This window comes from Mercenaria mercenaria, chromosome 3 (genome assembly GCF_021730395.1).
Source record: "Mercenaria mercenaria strain notata chromosome 3, MADL_Memer_1, whole genome shotgun sequence".
Taxonomy (NCBI): Eukaryota; Metazoa; Mollusca; class Bivalvia; order Venerida; family Veneridae; genus Mercenaria; species Mercenaria mercenaria.
Genome location: NC_069363.1, coordinates 53946887 through 53971143, shown reverse-complemented (window position 1 = coordinate 53971143; position 24257 = coordinate 53946887). Strand labels below are relative to the sequence as shown.

Genomic DNA, 24257 nt, shown 5'->3' with positions numbered 1-24257 from the left:
GCCAGAGCTAAAGGTATACGAAGGGCGGAGACATGTTTGTTTTTGTGACAAAAACATCTTCTTCAGATATAGAAATCCATGAATTCATACCCCTATGAAAAAACCATTTTGGCTGAAAAATGTCCTGAAATATAACAAATAGAACATACACATATACATGTACATTTAATTGTTTGATTTCAGTGTAACAGTATCTGGATGGCCTAGTTTGAAATCATTGAAGATAATTAGTTGTAACAGATTGAATTCTGTCTCAGTAGGAGATGTTCATACATTACAAGACCTTGATGTCAGAGTAAGTGCTTTATAATACTGACAGTCTTATTCATTGCCATAATTTTTTCTTCAAAAATAACATAAGTAACATAATACCATATAGTATGACAGTACTGTACATCTTATTGCTAGATCAGTAACATAATTATAGGTTATTAGCTTTTTTATCAAGAAAGATGCACGAGTTCTGCAGTTGAAATATTGCACTACAATATTATTCGTCTACAGAACAAGAGGCTGCATATTTCTTGATGCAAGGCTAATAATCTATTACATATGTATCTAAACATATCAGTATTAGATAATTGTCAAGAAATTTTTCAGGTGGGCCGGTGGTCTAGTGGTAACACGCTTGACTGTCAATCCAGAGGTCCGGGTTCAAATCCTGGTCCAGGCACTGGAAATTTCTGAGATGCTCTTGAGTGTCTCCCACCTAACTAAGAGGCCTGTACTGGTTCTTCCCAGGAAAGATGGTAATTGCATAAGTGAAATTTGTATTTTCCATTGCTTCCGCCATTCTTAAGATAGTTTAGAAACAAAAACTCACTTTTTAATGTTCAGAAAGTCTGGAGTCCAAGTTTCTTTAAAGTTTTTGTTGTGCCATTATAGTTTCTTAATGAAACCATGATAAGTTAAGCTAACACTCTTCTCTTGTTACTTTTCAGTGGTGTGGTATGGTACAAGATTTTACATTGAGAGCTGAAAACTTGAAATCCCTTGATGTCAGAGGGACAAACTTTGCTCATCTAAATATATTCTGTGATAAATTAAACAGTCTTCAACTAAATGGAGTCTGTACTCAGCCAAAACATACAATATGCTTGAGGTATAATAGCGGAATTAAATGGTTAATTATAACCCATCATATTTATACTTTATATAGTACAGAACTTTGCAGTGGCTGTTTAAGGATGGAAGAATACTGTTTTAGTTTTGTATTGATTCATCAATAATCAGTCGTAAAAGTAGACATCTAAATATTACTTCAGGCATACAGTCGAACTTTGTTTGCTCGAACATGGATAATTCGTGCACCACCCTTTGCTCAAACTCATCGTCAGGTCCCGGCAAAATTATTATAAAATAAATATTGGTCAATTGCTCTAACTACTGATAGCTTGAACAAATTTTTCCAGTCCCATCGAGTTCAAGTAAACAAAGTTCGACTGCATTATATACGCATATAAAAAATTCTTATGGCCATTCAAGGTACCTATTTTGATGTAAAGTTGAAACTTTAAAAGTCATTAACTCGGCAGTATTGCATGAAAAGTATGCTATAAGGAACTGAAATTGTTTACCATGTTAAGTGCTCAGATACAACCAGTCAGATTCAAGATTTTTGAGACTTGCACTTCAGTCTGTATGAACAAACATAGTAACTGTTAAAAGTGCACCAGTCATATATATCAGAATGAAGCTAGTGATGCAGTGTTATTAACTCTTAGCCTGCTGGCTGCAATTGTTTCTGCCTTTGCGACCAGTGCAGACCAAGATCAGCCTGCACATCCGTGCAAGCTGATCATGGTCTGCACTGTTCGCTATTCAGTCAGTAAATTTTCAGTGAACATCCCTTTGAATGATAAGTGGTACTGCCCAAATTGAATGATTGACCAGTTCATTTTTGAAATTTAGCAGGGTAGAGGTTAATGTTACCCTTTTAGCATTATGATAACAACTGTTAAAGTAACGTTCAGAAAGACAAAAGCATTACTTGCTTAAGTTGTCAATGCATTTCAGATGCCGATGTTTACGTGAGTTGTCAGTAACAAAGTGTGATAGACTTACTGATACTACAGTAACTGATCTAGTAGAACATAACCCTCAGCTACAGTCCTTGTCTTTGATAGGAACTTTGTCTTTAAGGTAAGTCAAAGTGCATCCTTGTATACCAAAGGTTTACCTTGGTTCCCTGGTTGAACCTCTGGCACATTTTGCTGATATTTTTAGTTTGGTAACATTACAGGTAAAACATTTCAGCGAATCAGTGATGCTTCGCAACACATCTTTGTGAACCAATCAAAAGAGGCCATGAAAGGCATTACTATAGTACCTCTTCTGCCACAAAACATAATGAATAATTCATTGTAGAAAACAAAAAAAATATCTCTATTAAGGATTAAATTTCATAATTTAATAACATGTTGAAATTTTCTTTAAGGTTAAATTATATGTTTCATGTTCATTTTGGTTACTGCAAATATCTTTGACAGTTGTGTAATTGATCATCCTTCCACTTTGCTCTTAACAGTTATTGTGAAGTCACACTAGTTGTTATCTTTCAGGTGTTTATCATTACCTAGCAGCATCAAGGTATGCAGTTTGACAGGCCATAGAACATTGAAGAAAATAAATCTGGCATCACCAATCACTGTACAGCATCTCACCCTAAATAATCTACCTAAGGTAGTAATTATATCTTTAAAACGTGTGTTCTTCTATTTTAATAACTGATTAAGTTATAAAGTAACTAAGCCTGCAGATATTTCATATTTGAAAGAGAAATTGATTTTGATTTTGTATCAGATAGGGTCATGAAACTCAGTTTGGTTATTTGAAGCTGATGATAGTGAGAGCGCAGATCTACGGATCCCAGGATCGAAAGTTCGATCTCGGGTGAGGCGTATGCCCTCCATCATGGACCATGACGATTTGATAAAACACATAGTGTCTAAACTCATTCCTCCTCCACCTCTGATTCATGTGGAGAAGTTGGCAGTTACTTGTGGAGAACAGATTCGTACCAGTAGAGAATCCAGGAACACTGGTAAGGCTAACTGCCCGCTGTTACATAACTGAAAAATTGTTGAAAAACGGCACTGAACCCAAAACAAAGTTTTAGCAAATTTGTAATGAATTGATAATTTCAACCTTGAACTGTGAAATTCTAGAACTTGTTCTCAGTCTCAAGTCTGTGTTATACTTAGATCAATGGCAAATATCATATTGCATAGATGACCACTCCCCTTTTCCTGTTTCAGTTGGTACCAGAAGAAAGGCAGATGTTATTGAAGCAATGTGAAGAATCATTAAGGATACTTGAAGTTCGTGCCATCCCAGGGGAAACATATCTTCAGCTGCAGTTGCAGAACTTGTGTTCACTCACATTAGACCAAGGCATACATCTCTCTGCATTAGGTTAGTGATTTACATATTGTTATACCCCAAGGAACAAAGTATATGGGCTTATATTTTCTTTTTATATGCCCAAAGGGAAGCATTATGTTATGACGCTTGTCTCTGTCTGTCCGTCCATTAGCAGTTAGGTGTCCACTCTGTAACTCTTGAACCCCTTGAAGGTTTTCGAAGAAACTTGACACAAATGTTCAACACATCGACACGAAGTGCAGAGCACATGTTTTGCATGGCTCGCTTCAATGACAAGGTCACACTTAGGGGTCAAAGGTCATATGACTTTGTTTTGTTTTCGCTCTGTAACTCTTGAACTGCTTGAAGGATTTTAAAGAAATTTGGCACAAATGTTCACCACATCAAGACGACATGCAGAGCGCATGCTTTGGATGGCTCGCTTCAAGGTCAAGGTCAGACTAAGGGGTCAAATGTCATATGACTTTGTTTTGTGTCCGCTCTGTAACTCTTGAAATGCTTGAAGGATTTTAAAGAAACTTGGCACAAATGTTCACCACATCGAAACGACATGCAGAGTGCATGTTTTGGATGGCTCCCTTCAAGGTCACACTTAGGGGTCAAAAGTTATACCTTCGGGCGTATATTGCTCTGCATTGCGGTGCTCTTTTTCCAATTGCATTCATGCAGCTCCACTGGGTAAATAGTTGATAACTTAATAAATGTTTGAATTAAGATACTTAGTGATATTTCATACAATGTATATCAGTCTAAGGTATAGTAATTATATATTTTGATGAAAAATATTGTAGAGAATAGGAAATTGGGTCTTTTGCTGGCCCTCTTCATTTGAACTATCAAGAGTTCTTTTAGTTTTGACATATCTGTGCTAAAACTGCTGGCCCTTATCCCTGGGAGGATTATGTGAGGAAAGTAGTTTGATTTCCTTATTATATGATACAGTTACATTGTATTTAAATAGTCTATGGATTTAAAAACCAAGCAATTATCAAAATGTTATATCAGTAAAACTTAATGCTTATACTGTCATATTGTTTTTCTTCCAGATATCCAGTGTTCAAAGTTAAGATATTTGAGGATACAGGTAAAGGATAAAAACGTTTCTTATTAAACAGTTGAAAATTTTACTTGTTGATGATACAGTTTAACCAGTGTAGATCAAATCAGCCCAGAGTCCACAAAATACATTAAATCTGTGGGATAAAATTTAGGCAAGAATTCCTATTAGCAGCAAAGCACTCTTTCCATTGTCCTGAAAATGGAGCCAAAAAAAAAAACCTGCCTAGATAATACTATTGTTTTAAAACTAAACCACTATGAAAAAATTGTTCTATAAAACGTAGTGTATATGTTTAGCAGCTCACCAGTGTTTCTTGAAGTTCATACTTTGTAACCACCAGTCTTTATTATTTTTTCATTTCCAGGGATGTCCTAAACTGAACTCATTGACACTGCATGTAGAGAGTCTGACCCAGGTGCAAGTGTACCATAGCGCCCCACTGCTCGCCCTGAGATGTCTGTCCTTACACAGCAAACAGGTGCTACATTTAGCAAGAGTACTTGCATATGTAAGTATACTCACCATCATTCTATCCTGTGTAGAGAGTGTACCTAGGAAAATCAAGGGGAATAAATCATTAATTTACTAATTAAAGTAATAAATAGTAGTCAGAATAATTGCAGTTATTAAAAGTGAATGAAAAATAATATGTTCTTTCCCAGTGATAAGTCAAGTAGGAAAGATACCTATAGTGAGGTAAATATTTTTAAAACACTTGATATTGGCTAGTAACCCGTCTGCTTTGTTCAAAAGGGAGAGCATAGATCTGCTGATAGCGGGGGTTGTGAGTTTGATTCACAGGCAAGGCACATGTTCTCCGAGATGATTTGATAAAAGACATTGTGTCTGAAATCATTCATTTTTTCCTCCACCTCTGATTCATGTGGGGAAGTTGGCAGTTACATATGGGGAACAGGTTTGTACAGAATCCAGAAACACTGCTTAAGTTAACTGCCCACCATTACAAAACTGAAATACTGTTGAAAAACAGCATAAAACCCAAAACAAACAAAGTGACAGAAAAATAATATGCACTTTCACAGTGAATGGTCAGGTCGGGAAGATTTGACCTATAGTGTCATAAATGTCTAACACATAATATTGACTAGTAGTCCTGTTACACTGGAGTAAGGACCATAATGGACAAAATTTGTCATTGTTTTACATATGTTTATATGAAAATTATCTAAAAAATTATGAGAATTAGGCATATCATACTTTACATGAACCACTAGGACTCTATCGAGTTTGTTCCAGGCAGAGTTATGTTGTAAAAAAAAAATGTTTTATAAAAGAGATTTCATATAGTTTAATGAGAAAAGTTTGTTTATACTTAGGTGCATTACATAAGTCTTAACATCGTGAAAGGTCAGCGCTAAGCCTAGATGTATCTAAGTTGAATTTAGGTTTAGTGGTGTTGGTTCAGTTAATATTTATGACCCCATCAATGTAGAGGGTCAGTTGGTTTGTCTGTCAGTCCATGAGCCAGTAGTTAAAACATTTGGTTTCATATCAGCAACTAGAGAATGCTTGTTCTCACTATGTTCAAACTTTGAAGGATTATTGCCTGTGGTCAGTAGATGGCCTCTTTTTTTGTAAGGGGGAAGGGGCTAGTAGGTCCAAGGTCAAGGTCACAGTGAGACTGAGAATGATTTTTTGCTCAATAACTAAAGAATGCTTTGACCTAGACCATTTGGTTTCTGATCAATAGATAAAAAAATGCTTGGTGTCACAATGTTCAAACTTAATAGGGTGATTGCATGTGGTCAGTGGATGACCCCTATTTTTTGTGTGTCAAGTAGGGATCAAAGATTAAGGTCACAGTTATCTTGATACTGAAAATGTTTTTTCAATCACAGTGACCTAGATTGAAATGTTTTCTGCATAATAAGTAAGGGATGCTTTAGCTGCCAGTCTCCCAGGATAGATGCCTGTTCTCAGTAGATGACCCCTATAACTGTTTTTTTTTAAGTCATTTGATCACAGGTCAAGGCCACAGCATACAGAATTGCATATGAACTAGCCTCCGACTGGTCCCTATAAGGGGAGATAAGTGTTTTTTTTGTAAAGTGAGTGGGTCTTCTTCATTTCAGTCAAATTTTTGAATGGCTGCAAGGAATTCTTAGAATGCTCCTGTTTCTAATATCTACATTTGGAAGAAGGGAGACATAGATTTGACCATTCACCTATATTTCCAGCTTAGTGTTGTACAATAATATTAACAGAGACATAATAATAATAATAATAATAATAATAATAATAATAATAATAATGACTTTATTTTACGAGGCAAACATATTTGGAAACCAGTCTTACATTTGGGCCTCAAGACAGCATTTGAAATAATCCAATAACTACTTGTACAAAGTTAACCTTTACCCTGCTAGATTTCTGAAATGAATTAGTCCATCATTCAATTTGAGCAGTACCACTTGTTTATCAAAGGGGTGTTCACTGAAAATTTACTGACTGAATAACGAACAGTGCAGACCATGATTGTGGTCTGCATTGGTTGCAATGGCAGAACCACTTGCTACCAGCAGGCTAAAGGTTAAAGAAAAATACTTCGAGTATCTACATAATTTGAGCCTGCCTTTATTAAGCAACCACTTTCCTTAAGCAGCCATATTATGTTGTTGTCTCAGCTTGCTGTTTAGTACAAGTTTTTTGTATATGCAGTATAATACAAATTGCATATCTGACAAATCAAGTGAAAACCAGTCTGTACCAGCTATTTGTTAGTAGTGTCAAATATCTGTTTGAAAGTATCCTAGATATTTTACTTCTTTAAAACCATTGGTTTTGTTAATTTCATGGAGATACTTTATTAAGTGATTACTTTCCCAAAGTGCAGTTGTAACAGTTTAGTTTGAGGTTATATTTTTAACAAAATGGTGTGAATGACTGCCATTGAGGCTGTGTTAATTTCATGCACTTTGTTTTCCTACTTTTCAGTACTGTCCAAAGTTAGAGGAGCTCTCTCTGTACGGAAGTGAAATCAAAGGAAGTCAGTTGTATGGACTGGGTCAAAGTTTACACAGTCTACACACTGTGACACTGCATCATTGTAACGTTGGAGAACTTGAAAGACAGGGACACAGTCTTATGATTGACAGCTCTGTAATAGACAGATATAATGAGGAACATTTACTGGTGCATTTTATTGATTGTTAACCCTTTTCCTGCTGTTAACCCTTTTTAGCTCGACTATACAAAGTATGGAGAGCTATCCTACTCGACCCAGCGTAGGCGTCCGCTTTGGCGTCCTTCCGCGTCCGCACTTTGGTTAAAGTTTTGATGCACTTTCTCTTTGTTGTTTCATGATGGATTTACTTCAAACTTAAAATAATTGTTCCTCATCATCACCCACATCATATGGAACAAGGGTCATAACTCTGGCACCAATATTTCATCTTTATCCCACCTTTTTACTTAGAATTTCAGGTTAAAGTTTTGGTGCACTTTCACTTTATCTCAGTTATTACTAAATGGATTTAATTCAGACTTAAAATAGTTGTTCAGCATCATCACTTACATCATATGACACAAGGACCATTACTCTTGCACCATTATTTCATGAATTATCCCCCCTTTTTCTTAGAATTTCAGGTTAAAGTTTTGATGCACTTTCACTCTAACTCAGTAATTACTAAATGGATTTGATTCAAACTTAAAATAGTTGTTCCACCTTATCACCCACATTATACAACACAAGGTCAATAAATCTTTCATGAATTATGCCCCTTTTACTTAGAATTAAAGGTTATTTTTATGCATTTTCACTATATCTCAGGTTATTACTAAATGGATTTGATTCAACATGACACAAGGTGCATCACTCTTGCACCAATATTTCATGAATTATGCCCCCTTTTTGCTAAGAATTGTACTTATATATATTTAATGTTTTGATACACTTGATTCTTATCTCTCTTATTACTTAATACTTTTGACACAGACTTAAGCTATTATCCAATATTTCATCCATGTTGGAGTCATTGAATATTCCAGTGACAGCTCCAGCTTCGTCAAATGTGCCCAGTTTCACTATCCAGCATCGAAATAGTCGAGCGTGCTGTCTCCTGTTTTTCTTATGCCCCACTTCGAAGAAAGAGGGGTACTGTGAAATCATTTGATTTTGTTTTGGCCAAAATGGCTGTTTTGTGCGGACGTAAATTCGTGGATTTTCAATTTTGGTTTTGTTTTCTTCATAATTTCCACAGGAGTAGATCTAGTATATCATTTTGTTCTTACATGTGAAACCTACACGTGTCAAACAGCACTACCATAGTTACCAAATTTGCAATCTATGCCATGGGAGGTTAGCGGGTGATTATGTGCCAATTACTGAAGTCAGCACCAATTAAAAAGTGTCAAAACTAGACTTTCATCCGAAATGTATTTTTGCAAAATGAATGCGCGTCTGCATCTAAAATTACAAGATGTTGAACTTATGCATGTGCTATCTTGTGCTGAAAAACGTGTAATGTGAATAAGGTAATAATGCATTGGACGAAAATCTAGCAATTAATTTATAATATTTAGTAGTTCCAAAGTAATAGTAGTTTACTACATGTCAGTAAAAATAAAGGCTAGTGTAAAACATTGCGGAGCGGGCCCGAACAAATTCAAATAACAACTGCAGAATAGTGTGGTTGGCATGTGACGCTATGTCAAACTTTTATTTTTAGTACTTTTACTTTGACTAGCATGTTGTAAACATTAAATGATTATGTCTGAATGAAAGTCGGTTTTGTTCCGATGCATACCTATGTTTATCTTTGATGGAGCGTCAATAAACTACATGAAAGCTGCAAGTCAGTACTGCCGCATGCACACAACTATGGATAAGATTGGACAGCTATGTTGTCTGTTTTGGTGACATTGCACATTGTTGCATACGATTTACATTATTGTGGGCACAGTTTGTTTGTTGTGACTTAATTTTGTGGTTGAGCTGAACCATGAAATTCACGAAAATTAATCCCCATGAATAATAATGATTTCACAATAATGATTGTTTTGCAGACGTCAGTCGGTATGTAGACCTATCCGTTTCTGGATGATAACTCAAGAACGCTTGGGCCTAGGATCATGAAAGTTGATAGGGAGGTTGGTCATAATAAGCAGATGACCCCGTAGGTCAAAGTTCGAGGTCACAATGACCCGGAACAGTTAAACGGTTTTCGGATGATAACTCAAGAATGCTTTGGCCTAGGATCATGAAAGTTGAAAGGGAGGTTGGCCATGACCAGCAGATGACCCCTATTGATTTTGAGTTCAGTAGGTCAAAGGTCATGGTCAAAGTGACCCGGAACAGTTAAATGGTTTCCGGATGATAACTCAAGAAAGCTTGGGCCTAGGATCCTGATTATTAATAGAGAACTTAATCATGACTAGCAGATGACCAGTATTGATTTTGAGGTCAGTAGGTCAAAGTTGAAGGTCACAGTGACCCGGAACATTTAAACCGTTTCCAGAAGATAACTTGAGAACGCTTGGGCCTAGGATCACGAAACTTGATAGGGATGTTGATCATGATCAGCAGATGACCCCTATTGATTTTGAGGTCAGTAGGCCAAAAGTCAAGGCACAGTGACCCGGAACAGTTAAACGGTTTCCAGACAATAACCCAAGAACGCTTGGGCCTAGGATCATGAAAGATGATGAGGATGGTCATGACCAGCAGATGACCCCTTTTGATTTTGAGGTCAGTAGGCCAAAGCTCAAGGTCACATTGACTCGGAACAATTAAACCCTTTCCGGAAGATAACATGAGAATGCTTGGGCCTAGGATCACGAAAGTTAATAGGAAGGTTGATCATGACCAGCAGATGACCCCTATTGATTTTGAGGTCAGTAGGTCAAAGGTCAAGGTCACATTGACCCAGAACAGTAGAACTTCTGTGTATAATGACCAAATAATTTCTGTTCCTTGTGCAATTACTGATTGCATCAAGGGGGGAATTTCATGTTCTACAAGCTCTTGTTGCTGCTAAATTTCTATAATGAACTTGTCCATCTTTCAAAATGGACAGTTCCATTAATTGTTAAAAGGGGTGCATACCAAAAAGATACTGACTGAATGACGAACAGTGTAGATCATGATCAGACTGCCTGGATGTGCAGGCTAATCATGATCTACACTGGTCACAAAGGCAGAATCAATGGTGTCCAGCATAATAAGGGTTAACAAGCCAAGTTTTAATTATTGTTCTGTGATAAATAAAAAACTGCTGAAATTTTTTGCACTAGTTTAAAGATCATGCAAGGAAATATTCAAACAAATATTTGATGGAAAATTCAAGATTTCTAAATATCATCAAGTAATTCCTTTGTTTGTTTGTTTACCTATACTGTGTTGGTGCGCCGTAAAACCCAAATAAATAAATAAATTGTTTGTTTTGGGTTTAACGCCGTTTTTCAACAGTATTTCAGTCATGTAACGGCGGACAGTTAACCTAATCAGTGTTCCTGGGTTCTGTACCAGTACAAACCTGTTCTCCTCAAGTAACTGCCAACTTCCCCACATGAATTACTAGAGGTGGAGGACGAATGATGTCAGACACAATGTCTTTTATCAAACCATCATGGAGAACATACGCCCCGCCCCCAGATTGAACTCGTGACCCTGCGATCTATAGACCAATGCTCTCCCTACTGAGCTAAGCGGGCGGGTTTAAGTAATTACTTTATTATGTTATTATGTTTCCCACACCACTGTGTGGTGGGAGACATATTGATTTACTCCTGTGTGTCCGTCCGTCCGTCTGTCACAAAGCTTGTCCGCATCTAAGTCAGACATTTCTCATCCGATCTTGACCAAACTTAACAAAATGTGTTTGCCAATAAGTCCTCGGCCAAGTTCGATAACTAGCCAAATCGGCTCAGGCACTTCGGAATTATGGCCCTTGAAACATTGTTGATAATTAAAGCACTGAAAGCCTAATTGGGTTGTATCAAAGCACTGAAAGTCTGTTTGGGTTGTATCAAAGCACTGAAAGTCTGATTGGGTTGTTTTTGATAATCAAAGCACTGAAAGTCTGATTGGGAATTAAGAATATATTGGGCGTAGGGTTTATACTCGAACATTTCTCATTCGATCTTCACCAAACTTGAACAAAATGTGTTTGCAAATAAGTCCTCGGCCAAGTTCGATAACTAGCCAAATCGGCCCAGGCACTTCGGAATTATGGCCCTTGAATTACCGAAAATCGCTCAGCTCTTGGGGCACATAAAGGACTCGTATACTACTAATGTATATGAGTCATTTATGCCCCAAGACCTAATCATGTCAGATGATTAGGCAATTGAGGTCTTGATACATGGTTGACTCATATACTACTATTCAGATTATTAGGCAGATGTGGGAGACATGTGCTGTTCTCAAAAGCAGCTCTAATTTGATTTATTTTGATAAAATGTTATTATTTTGTTGAAATTGACAGTTCATTGCTTGTCAATACAATATTAAGAAATGACAGTTCTTGTTTGTTATACTTACCTTATCCGTTTTTCTCTAGGGAAAAATGAACCAGTCTGACAGATAATGATTAAGTCTTCATGACACACTTAGTTCCGGCCCTTTTGTTTCATGGGCAGTCAGTTCATATTTTAGGGGACCAAATTAAAATCACTTTGTCTTGTTTTTCAGTCCCTCCTTCTTCCTGCCTCTCAGTAATTATTTAAGTTAATTACTTTTGACACCACCTACGGGGATTCCAAATAACTTTACATGATAGATTGCAATGAGAGGAAGTGTTAAAAAAAGAACAATAATGCAGAATTACATGTATATATATCTCTTTCCATACAAAATTTTATCTTTTTAACATTAAAGGTAAGTTGAAATTATCTAAAGGGAATTTAATAGAGCTGGATACAATGCTAGAGGAGGCAATGAGAGGATTTCAACTGCACAAACACCATAAATCCCATCTTGAACAACTTAATTATGTTAGGACAAAAGTGCATGGGGGCAACCTATGTCTTACTGCATGGAGAAAGCATGTGTAAAGATAAAAAAAATAATGAAAGATCATAAAAACTGGGAGTGGGTGGAAAAAATTCACCTGCACATTGGCAGCCATTTGCAACAAATATTTTCTATGAAATATTGCAGGCTGTAAAAATAAAATATTGTTTACTGACCCAGAAGTATTACCACATGTTGATGTGTATTGCATGTCATTTTATGGCTCTGCATAAGGCAAAGATTGGTTTTCAAAATCGGGGCAATCGTGAAACAATGTCCCAAATTACGAAAGCCATTACTCAGTCACTTACTTGTAGGTTCACATATCTCGATCTATTAATATTAATATACATCAACATCTCATGAAATTATGAAAAATAGATTCTCTTTATTTAATCATAACTGATATGTACAATGTAAATGTCAAACAGAGTACAACAAGACAAAATTTTATCGGATAAGTGTTGAAACAAAGACTAAAAAGTATTTACACACGTAACATACTGTATACACTCGAAACCCGTTATAACGCTTCTCGATATACCGCGGTATTCGTTATAACGCTGTATCGTCTTGGCTCCCAAATTTTAGAGGGTAAAAAAAATCAAAAATCAGAAAAAAAAAAAATCCGCGGATGTTATTTAATTTGATCATAACCAGCGTTAAAACTACATGTACGTGTACATTAACACCTTTCCATGACAACTGTGACGATTATTGATTTTTATCAATTATCGTCTGCTAGCTTACTTGTTTGCGTATCGCCTTTGTTAAAGTTTCAATACATGTAGACCTGTGACAATTAGGCAATCAGTACCGTGTCAAAATTAGATTGTTTGCATTAACAAGCGTGGAAGATCGGTCAGTCAACTATCAAACCGTTTAAGTTTGCACCAATTAAGTGGATGACATTAACACTCGAGTGAATAAAAACCGAACAACAGGCCCAGTTTTGTAATAAAATGCAGCCATTTTTCATAATAATCATTCTCGGTTCGTCGGAATTTGCGAAGATTCGACGCACTGAAAGCCATATTGAGAATGTTCTCCCTTTTTAATATCGTATATCAACGACGGCGATTTAACAATTTTCTATCTTATTTATCGATTTTCTTCATGTATTCAAAATTATTTTTTTTAAGACTGTCCGCGTTTTTTCTCTTTTAGTTACATAAACCCCCAGTGCAATTGCATTGCGTATGTAATTCTCATGACAGCGCATTCCTCACACAGCGTTATACATGTTTACTTCCGGGATAAACAATTTCAACTTTCTTTTAGAATCACGACAAAATGAGAAGATGACACAGCGTTATAATTCTTTTAATGTATTTTTCAGTAGCATTTAAGGTTAATAAATGTCCCGTTTATACGATTCTTATTTCTTATTAACATAAAACAGCGTCCAAAATACGTCTAATACATTACCGATGGGTGGGGTATTGCATTTACCGCTGATACGATCAACCCGCGTTATAAATTTAACCCCGCTAGATCCGCGGGTCTCGAACCTTGGACCCCGATGACAGCGTTATAACGGGGTCCCAGTGTACTTCAAAAGTTCCACATTCAGTCAACATTGTTTAAACTCAAATACCTGTACAAATGTATATAAGGCGTAAAAAAAACTGTTTGTTTCCGGTATCCCTACCTACCCTAAATTTTTGGCCCGACCCTAATTGTTTTATGGCCTTGGAGAATATTTTTTTCAAGTTGCAGAACTGCACTTTTTATGCTTTAAACATGGTCAGTGATGTTAGAAATCAACTTGCTGATGCTCTAAAGGCATAACCCCCTTATTTGTATTCATTTTTTGACACACTGAAAAATAATTTCCGAAAAGTCTAATAAATTTTTTTTAAAAAATCAAAAAAATCCGACCTACCTACCCTGATTTTTTTAGCATGTTACCGTAAACAAAGAATTTTTTAGGCCTAACTAGCATATATTGCACCTTTATAAGATAAAACTTATTTTGAAAACTTCTGTGTTATTAAATTATATGTCCATTTCAGATGAGATTTCAATTTCTCCCTTAGAAACAGTTCTATTGCCGTTTCTGACAGATTTCAGGCCACTCCATGCATAATTGTACCTCCTCAACGCCTGTCTAACTTTACTTTTAGACTGATCCCCCTTCAGTAACATTCTACGTACAAATATGCTACAGTTTTCTCGACCAAACTGTCAATTTGCATGCGAATGTCCTTTCTTCCGAGGAGTTTATTCTCCCAATTTGAACTGAAAGTAAATCCACGACACATTTTACTGTATGTCACATATTTTCTATGATGTCTTTTTGCTTGGATGCCAATTTCATAAATTGCAGGAACTTTTGTTTTCCTGCCAAAAATTTCCTTAGCTCTAAATCCATGACCACTTCCTGTCCTTTGGCAGCTTATGTCACTAGCAGTTCGTGCTCGTGTGTCTGTTACGACGTTTTGTTCCGTCGAAATAACAAGCTGCCATTTTGACCATGGCATTTCTCTCAAAAGGAAGTTGCTTTCTGACACATTTTCTCTCCGAAGTTTCGGCAAATATTTTTAGCTCACCTGTCACAAAGTGACAAGGTGAGCTTTTGTGATCGCGCGGTGTCCGTCGTCCGTCGTCCGTCGTCCGTCCGTCCGTCCGTCCGTAAACTTTTGCTTGTGACCACTCTAGAGGTCACATTTTTCATGGGATCTTTATGAAAGTTGGTCAGAATGTTCATCTTGATGATATCTAGGTCAAGTTCGAAACTGGGTCACGTGCCATCAAAAACTAGGTCAGTAGGTCTAAAAATAGAAAAACCTTGTGACCTCTCTAGAGGCCATATATTTCACAAGATCTTCATGAAAATTTGTCAGAATGTTCATCTTGATGATATCTAGGTCAAGTTCGAAACTGGGTCACGTGCCGTCAAAAACTAGGTCAGTAGGTCTAAAAATATAAAAACCTTGTGACCTCTCTAGAGGCCATATATTTCATAAGATCTTCATGGAAATTGGTCAGAATGTTCACCTTGATGATATCTAGGTCAAGTTCGAAACTGGGTCACGTGCCATCAAAAACTAGGTCAGTAGGTCAGATAATAGAAAAACCTTGTGACCTCTCTAAAGGCCATATTTTTCATGGGATCTGTATGAAAGTTGGTCTGAATGTTCATCTTGATGATATCTAGGTCAGGTTCGAAACTGGGTCACGTGCGGTCAAAAACTAGGTCAGTAGGTCTAAAAATAGAAAAACCTTATGACCTTTCTAGAGGCCATATATTTCATGAGATCTTCATGAAAATTGGTCAGAATGTTCACCTTGATGATATCTAGGTCAAGTTCGAAAGTGGGTCATGTGCCTTCAAAAACTAGGTCAGTAGGTCAAATAATAGAAAAACCTTGTGACCTCTCTAGAGGCGATATTTTTCATGGGATCTGTATGAAAGTTGGTCTGAATGTTCATCTTGATGATATCTAGATCAAGTTCGAAAGTGGGTCACGTGCCATCAAAAACTAGGTCAGTAGGTCAAATAATAGAAAAACCTTGTGACCTCTCTAAAGGCCATAATTTTCATGGGATCTGTATGAAAATTGGTCTGAATGTTCATCTTGATGATATCTAGGTCAAGTTTGAAACAGGGTCATGTGTGGTCAAAAACTAGGTCAGTAGGTCTAAAAATAGAAAAATATTGTGACGTCTCTAGAGGCCATACATGTGAATGGATCTCCATAAAAATTGGTCAGAATGTTCACCTTGATGATATCTAGGTCAGGTTCGAAACTGGGTCACGTGCCTTAAAAATCTAGGTCAGTAGGTCAAAGAATAAAAAAACTTTGTGACCTCTCTAGAGGCCATACTTTTCATGGGATCTGTATGAAAGTTGGTCTGAATGTTCATCTTGATGATATCTAGGTCAAGTTTGAAACTGGGTCAACTGCGGACAAAAAGTAGGTCAGAAGGTCTAAAATTATTAAAATCTTTTGACCTCTCTAGAGGCCATATTTTTCAATGGATCTTCATGAAAATTGATCTGAATGTTCACCTTGATGATATCTAGGTCAATTTTGAAACTGGGTCACATGCGGTCAAAAACTAGGCCAGTAGGTATAAAAATAGAAAAACCTTGTGACCTCTCTAGAGGCCATATTTTTCATGAGATCTTCATGAAAATTAGTGAGAAAGTTCACCTTGATGATATCTAGATAAAGTTCAAAACAGGGTCACGTACCTTCAATAACTAGGTCAATAGGTCAGATAATAGAAAAACCTTGTGACCTCTCTTGAGACCATATTTTTCAATGGATCTTCATGAAAATTGGTCTGAATTTTTATCTTGATAATATCTAGGTCAAGTTCAAAACTGGGTCACATGAGCTCAAAAACTAGGTCACTATGTCAAATAATAGAAAAAACGACGTCATACTCAAAACTGGGTCATGTGGGAAGAGGTGAGCGATTCAGGACCATCATGGTCCTCTTGTTCCAGATACTTCTTGTGTACTGGTACTGGTTTTGGCTTCTTAATGCTTGCTGTGGATTTTCTGACAGTTTTCAGGGATGGTTCTGTTTTCTTTGTAAATTTTACTGCCTTTGTTCCTGTAATGACTTTCTCTCCTTTGACAGTTTTCATGGATGGTTCTGTTTTCTTTGTTATTTTTACTGTCTTTTTTTTGTTGTCGGGACTTTCTCTCCTTTACCAAGTGTTTTTCCAGGACTTTTGCTGCTGACTGACAATGTATCATAGGATGACCTTGCTATAACTTTGTCTCTCAAGTCGACAAACAGTTTATGCAAGTCTTTATTTATAGTAGAAGAGCATACCCTTACTTCTTTCTTATAGTTAAGAAACAGGTCATCTCCTTTTTCTTTGTAGCATATAGCCATGAGAAAATCAAAGACATTTTTAAAGTCACTCAGTTTTAAATGCTGGCCATCAGTACGATGTGCAATTTCTGCATAAAATTGGTCGGATCCACGAGTTGCACTGCACAGAGTAAATGCGAACGCCAATTTTACCCAATTCATCAACTTCGGCTCTCCAGTCTAACATCAGCTTGTTGGCAGGGAAGTTTTGCTCATGAGGATTGCAGTCGCCGAACATAACAAATACCTTTTGAGATCCTGGCGTCCATGAGTTTGGTACGCACCTCATGCAGTACAAATTCATAGCATTTATCAGAATGCCCCCCACCAGTTAAACTGGTATATTGTGCAAAGCGAGCAAGCTGTGTGATATCATCTGTGAAGTCCACAAATGCTGCTGTTATGTAATTATGCCTATCGCAGTAGTCTCCATGTGCAAACATCTCGGCTTGAAGGCGCTGAGCCATGTTTGCAAACCGCCCCCGTACCGCATCCAAACATGAAATCATACTAGGTGTAGTATCGAAGGAGAAAACGATCTCAATTGGACCATTTGGTAATGCCATCATAAGGCGAATTTCTGAAATTTTAAGATAATACATATTTAGAAATATTCTTCATTAAAAATGAATTATTTGAACAGTCATCAGTAATAGTAGCACATTAAAATCTTTTTGCCCTGCTTTAGATAGGAATTCAAGGCTTAAGAAACGAGAAATGTGCAGCGTCTGTTCCAGTAAGTTTTTAATTTATCTCGAGCAGTTTAAACAAGTACATAATTCAGCTTTTAATCTGATAATAAACAATTTACAAACACCATACATGAAAAAAATGATGTATTTTTGAAAACGAAAGTGGAATATGTAAGATAAAAAACAGCAAGGATTTATCAGATATTTTGATTTTTGTGTACACATGTGTATTACCCGACACAACGAAGCACAGACAAGGTTTTAAATGTATTGCGAAGTAGAATTTAACCCTCTCATTTGCATATTAAGTAGCCAGCTCCACCAGTTTGTTAAAATAATAATTCGATAACACACTAACATCTGATACTAGTATGATATGACGGTATACTTCGGGTCAAACATACATTGGGCTGCAACAAACAAAACACTAAAAACAGTTTGTTAAATGAAATTTAATGCATTAATTAAACTTACTACTGGGACTTACCTTTGAAGTTGTCTCAATGATACTATATGGTTGTTCTGTCACAAATGTATGTGAAATAACTGTGGGAGGGGTAAATATACTACTAGTAGTAGGGCAATGCCTACTCGTCCAACTGGGCATGCTCATGACCTAGCTAAATATAGTTATATTTACTTCACTACATTTAGCCAAATATAGATTCTTTTGGCGCGGTGATGGCTTTTTGTGAGTGCAGTGTGCAGTGTATGTCATAAATGAAGATTATTTCCTTTCGATTTCCAAAGTTTCATATGAGAATGATAGGGGATATAGGCCTTTTATTCTAAAGAAATTCCGGATACTACTTTTTAAACTTAATTTATGCTAATTTCTAAACCTTTTTTTGATTGTGTTATTATTATTGGTACTGTAGCTATATAAAAACGATTTGTTCGACCACATCATGCACTCTTTGCGACAATGTTTTGGCCCAGGGCCTTTGTCAAGTCACATACACAAGCCTTAGATTACATATATTTTGCAATTATTTCGGCTAACAAATACATAAGATAAGTAACGTTATATAGAATCATGGAATTGATGTTCCACTAGAAAATTCAAATATTTAATAAAGGGAGGTAATAACATGATCAGTGATTTATATAAATCATTTATTTAAAAAAAACACTGTATCTATTTAAGTAAGATTTGGATCTTCCTTAAATGTAATTATTGTAATACGAAAAAGAAAATTTACAGGAAAAAAGGAGACCTGTGTATTTGTATTGATAAACCGGTATAAATCTACTACTCTATCCGTACAACGGAAAGGGTCCCAAGTACAAGAGCTGAAATTGTGCTATTATTCGTTGATATTATGTATACATGTACAGAAATAAATAATGTCGTCGATATTTAAAACAACAATAAAAAGTTAGTACTGTGTGTTATTAACAACAAGAATATTTAACCTCATAGTTATTACTAATATCATCAGCATTTAATTACCACATTATATTTGAAATCTGAGTGGAAAAAATGCTCATATTAACCATAGTGATATTATTTTGTTTAAACATACTACATTACTCTTTCGGTAATCAACACCAAACTTTTTACACAGTAGTACGTCTGGAACACTAACATCCATAAACAGTGTCTTATATTAATAATATCTGTCATGTGTTTACAAATCGGATAGAAATATCCGTCCCATGCGCAGGTGGCCGAGGGACGGATATTTCCATCCGATTCATAAACACACGACTCATATTTTTTCTTGCATATCGTCTACATGTTAACATTTTATTCTAGCAGATTATTTTTCTTGCATACCGTATTTTACAAATAACAGGTAGAAATATTTTCTTTGTAGCACTCTTTCTTATAGTAGAGCGCGGGAAATTAACGTCCGCAAGCAGAAGTGACATCATGATGTTTTGCGTTACGCACAATAACAAAGTTCCACTTAAGTTTTATCGTTTGTAGTGTAACGTTATGTTCTTATAAATACTAACGTATTTTGAATCGAGAAATATACTATAAGGAATCATGAGAGAAACTATCAAGGTACCTGCTTTTTTCGTATTTTTACATAAACAATATATTATCATTGCATGAACCACTAGTACATGAGAGTCATCTGGCATGGGGGTTGCCATATGGGTTTTGCCGGCATGGGTAAAATCACCAGAAACGCCAGTCCGGTGTGCAGGAACTATTTAGCTTTATACTTCGATACTTTTTTTCGAGTTAAGTATTTATGTGTTTAATGTTTGATATGCATAATTATAGTCGAACCTTTTACAGATATCACCTATAACAGTAAGGCAAAAAGACTGGCCTTTGAACCAATTGCAAGGTGACTTGCATTTTAAAGTAGGTTCTTTAGCAATATTAGAGAGGTGTCTGATTGTACAACATTGATCGTTTGTCCTTCCAAAATATCAGTCGATCAGTATATGACTGTATAAAGTGGTAAAGGTGTTTATAGTAGTGAACTGTTTATTCAATATTCATTGCTGCGTATTCAGAAGCTGTTCTCCTAGGGACAGAGGTGAAGAAAACAACAACAACATTACCCTCTTAGTAATTACACCAACTTAATCGTCAGCATATTACACTAATGGGTTATAATTTTCTTGTTCTTTTAAAACTAATATCATCAGCATTTAATTACCCACCAGAGTTAGGGGGATTGTTTCTCCTGGTGTAGACTTTGATAGTAAATAACTAGTTTAAGTTCCAGGTCAATAGCTTTCTCCTGGTGTAGACTTTGATAGTAAATAACTAGTTTAAGTTCCAGGTCAATAGCTTTGATAGTATCAGAGATATTTGACTTTATCAAAAACTTTAAGCAGTTACGGTTCTGACAAATTGAATTGCTTGCACAAGTTTGACAGCATACTGCAATTGCAACATAACATTGGGAGTGTGCCTTCAGATTCTGACAAGAAGATTGTTAAAGTTACAACAGTAAACATCTAGCAGTCAGGCATTTTGAATTGGGTAGGACTAGGTACATTCTTGTAAAATCATTTTAAAACTGGACCTGAAATGTAGTTGTCTTTTTAGAATTTTCTATATTTAGCTCTGGTGGGCTGCTATGTCCAAGAAACATTGAACAACTATAAGCAGAAAATACAGGGACAGTTCATACAATCTTTCAACTTCACTCAATGGTTTCAGAGATGTCATTTGAAGACAAAGGAGTTTTTGACAATTTAGTTTTTGTTTTGGTTTGGTTTAAGAGTCGTACCAACACAAATGAGGTCATATGGGGACTTTTGTAGCTTTAGATGGTGAAGGAAGTCCCCCATGTGCTCCTCCATGCATTGTTTCAGTAACCAGGTAGTAAAGGAAGGCACCTATGTTGTGTTGATGGCTTCCTCACATGAGCCGCACCATAAGAAAACCAACATAGTGGCTTTGCCACCAGCCTGGATCCAGACCAGCCTGCGCATCCACACAGTCTGGTCAGGATCCAGTCTGTTCGCTTACAAAGCCTATTGAAATCAGAGAAACTGTTAGCGATCAACATGGATCCTGACCAGACTGCGCGGATGCACAGGCTGGTCTGGATCCATGCTGGTTGCAAACGCACTATATGTTGGTTTTCTCATGGCGTGGCTCACATGAAGAATTCTACATCCAAAGCAAGGTTTTGAACCCAATCTCTGAGGGGCAAGTTATTCAAAGTCAGCTTCATTTTCTATTTGACAATGGAGGTCCAAAATCTTGATGAGGGTCATCAAAGGAAAAGTTGTACCAGTGGTTTTGGAGAAGATACCATTATGTAGATTTTTCCATGTGGTGGCACCAATCTAAAGCTGAAAGGAACTAAATGATCATATGTGAAAGAAGACCATCCAAGGAACATGCATGTTCCATCGATTTCCACAAAATTGTTGTAGAAAGGAAAATTTTACAGGACCAAAGTGACAGTGAGCAGCTCATGCCGAGCACTAGAACAATGTTGGTAGTAACAGAAGAAGCACTTCTTTGAAATAACAAGAGCAGGACTGCAGTTTTTGAAAGTATTCCATGAAACCATATTGGAAAACTAGCCTGGGCACAAGTTTTTGTTAGCTCACCTGTTGAGCTGTTAGTGCAGGTGGATCAGGATGGTGTTGTCCACAATTTACATAAACATCTTTCTATCTGAAATTTATCGTCAAAAATGACACCAGACTTGGTCTGTAATATCCCTGTAAGGTCCTCTCTAAAGTTTGTTCAAATGGGTTTGCTTGACCCCTTTACGAGCCCCAAGAGAAAAACCTTTAAACAACTTCTTCTCATGAATCACTTGATGGATCTTCATCAAACTTGGTCTGAAGCATCATTATAAGGTCCTCTCCCAATTTTATTCAAATGGGGCACTTGGCTCCCTTTAGGGGCTACTAGTTATACATTTAAAGATAAATGTGCTTCCGTCACTAAAATTATTTTAGATACTAACTTTAGATGTAGAATAAACAAGAGCTGTCTCCATAGGATGACACATGCCCCCGATGGCACTTTGAATGAATAGTTATGGCCGATGTTAGAGTTTAGTACCTTTGACCTAAGGAGGTGGATCTTGCGCGCGACACGTTGCCTTACAGTGTCACACATTCATGCATAGTTATTTTAAAATCCATGCATGAATGACAAAGATATGGACCGGACATGCCCATCAATGCACTATCATGAAAAATGACCTTTAACATCTAAGTGTGACCTTGACCTTTGAGCTGTGGACCTGGGTCTTGCGTGTGACACATCGTCTTACTGTGGTACACATTCATGCCAAGTTATTTGAAAATCCATCCATCGATGACAAAGATATGGACCGGACACGCCCATCAATGCACTATCCTTTAACGTCTAAGTGTGACCTTGACCTTTCAGCTACGAACCTGGGTCTTGCGCATGACACGTCGTCTTACTGTGGTACACATTCATACCAAGTTATTTGAAAATCCATCCATCGATGACAAAGATATGGACCGGACACGCCCATCAATGCACTATCCTTTAATGTCTAAGTGTGACCTTGACCTTTGAGCTACGTACCTGGGTCTTGCGCGCGACACATCGTCTTACTGTGGTACACATTCATGCCAAGTTATTTGAAAATCCATCCATCGATGACAAAGATATGGACCGGACACGCCCATCAATGCACTATCCTTTAATGTCTAAGTGTGACCTTGACCTTTGAGCTACGGACCTGGGTCTTGCGCGCGACACGTCGTCTTACTGTGGTACACATTCATGCCAAGTTATTTGAAAATCCATCCATCGATGACAAAGATATGGACCGGACACGAAAATTGCGGACGGACTGACAGACGGTTCAAAAACTATATGCCTCCCTTCGGGGGCATAAAAACCCTCGTCAAATAAATTTGACTAAACCTGATATATTATCTGTGTTTGTAGAGCTTCATTTGTAATTAAATGCCATATATTAACAGTATTTTTGTTAAAAAGAAAATTCCAGTTTTCAGTGGTAGTACACATTTATAATGTTTTCTAAGCTATATATGTGTTAGGTGTGTACAACTTTAAACCTTAACTTCTTTTTATGAACTGCTTAAAAGATGGTCATTTAAACTGTAGCATCATTATAAGGTCCTCTCTTCTTTTTGTTCAAATCTGGAACTTTGCCCCTTTTTAGGGGCTACTAGCTCTTAAAATGGAAAAAACTTTATTCAACAATTCCCATAAACTGCCTAAATGATCCTCATCAAACATGTAACATGTTCTGTAGCATTCTTATAAAGTCCTCTGTTTAATTTATTCAAATGGGGGAGACCCGGTCAATTTAAGAGGACCCTAAAGCTAAAAATAGAAATAACTTTAAATTACTTTTTCTTCTTGAAGTGCTTGACACTTACAATTTAATTAAACTAGATCAGCAGCATCATACTAAGTTTAAATGGGGATACTTGGCCAGTTTTATGGTTTTATACATAATACAAAATTTAGTTGTTACCATGTATGATTCAGAGTCATATTATATTCAAGGTCAAACAGTTAGGGTCAGATGAGTGACTTAGGGCCACTATGGTCCTCTTTGTTCTTTTTTGAAAAATCTAGATTCCATAATAATAGAGTGAAAACTAGTTGTGCCATGTGGCAACTATTTTTTTCTTTTTGACAAATCAAGACTGACTGAAAAATTTTGGCAGACAATCACACAAAGATAATTTCTGTGAAATTATTTTGAATTTGGGCAAGTGCTTTTAACAGTATTAGAAGATTCTCAGGCACAAGCCTAATACATTATTAGACTGATCATGCTGATACAAACCAAGTCTATCAATTTATATCATTTTTTGTGAGCTTCTGCTTGCCCAAATTTTAGGTATTTACCCTCAG

General features: G+C 36.6%; 1 protein-coding gene across 1 annotated transcript in view; it reads left to right on the top strand.

Annotated features, from left to right (window-relative positions):
* Positions 1-11927, top strand: part of LOC123524730 (uncharacterized) — a 41158-nt gene extending 29231 nt beyond the window's left edge. Inside the window, exons 17-24 of the mRNA XM_045303163.2 lie at positions 184-295; positions 942-1102; positions 2017-2142; positions 2562-2682; positions 3258-3414; positions 4431-4468; positions 4809-4952; positions 7400-11927. Coding sequence (XP_045159098.2) covers positions 184-295; positions 942-1102; positions 2017-2142; positions 2562-2682; positions 3258-3414; positions 4431-4468; positions 4809-4952; positions 7400-7618 — 1078 coding nt within the window. The 3' untranslated portion in view covers positions 7619-11927. The remainder of the gene's footprint in view (positions 1-183; positions 296-941; positions 1103-2016; positions 2143-2561; positions 2683-3257; positions 3415-4430; positions 4469-4808; positions 4953-7399) is intronic.
* The last annotated feature ends 12330 nt before the right edge of the window (positions 11928-24257 follow it).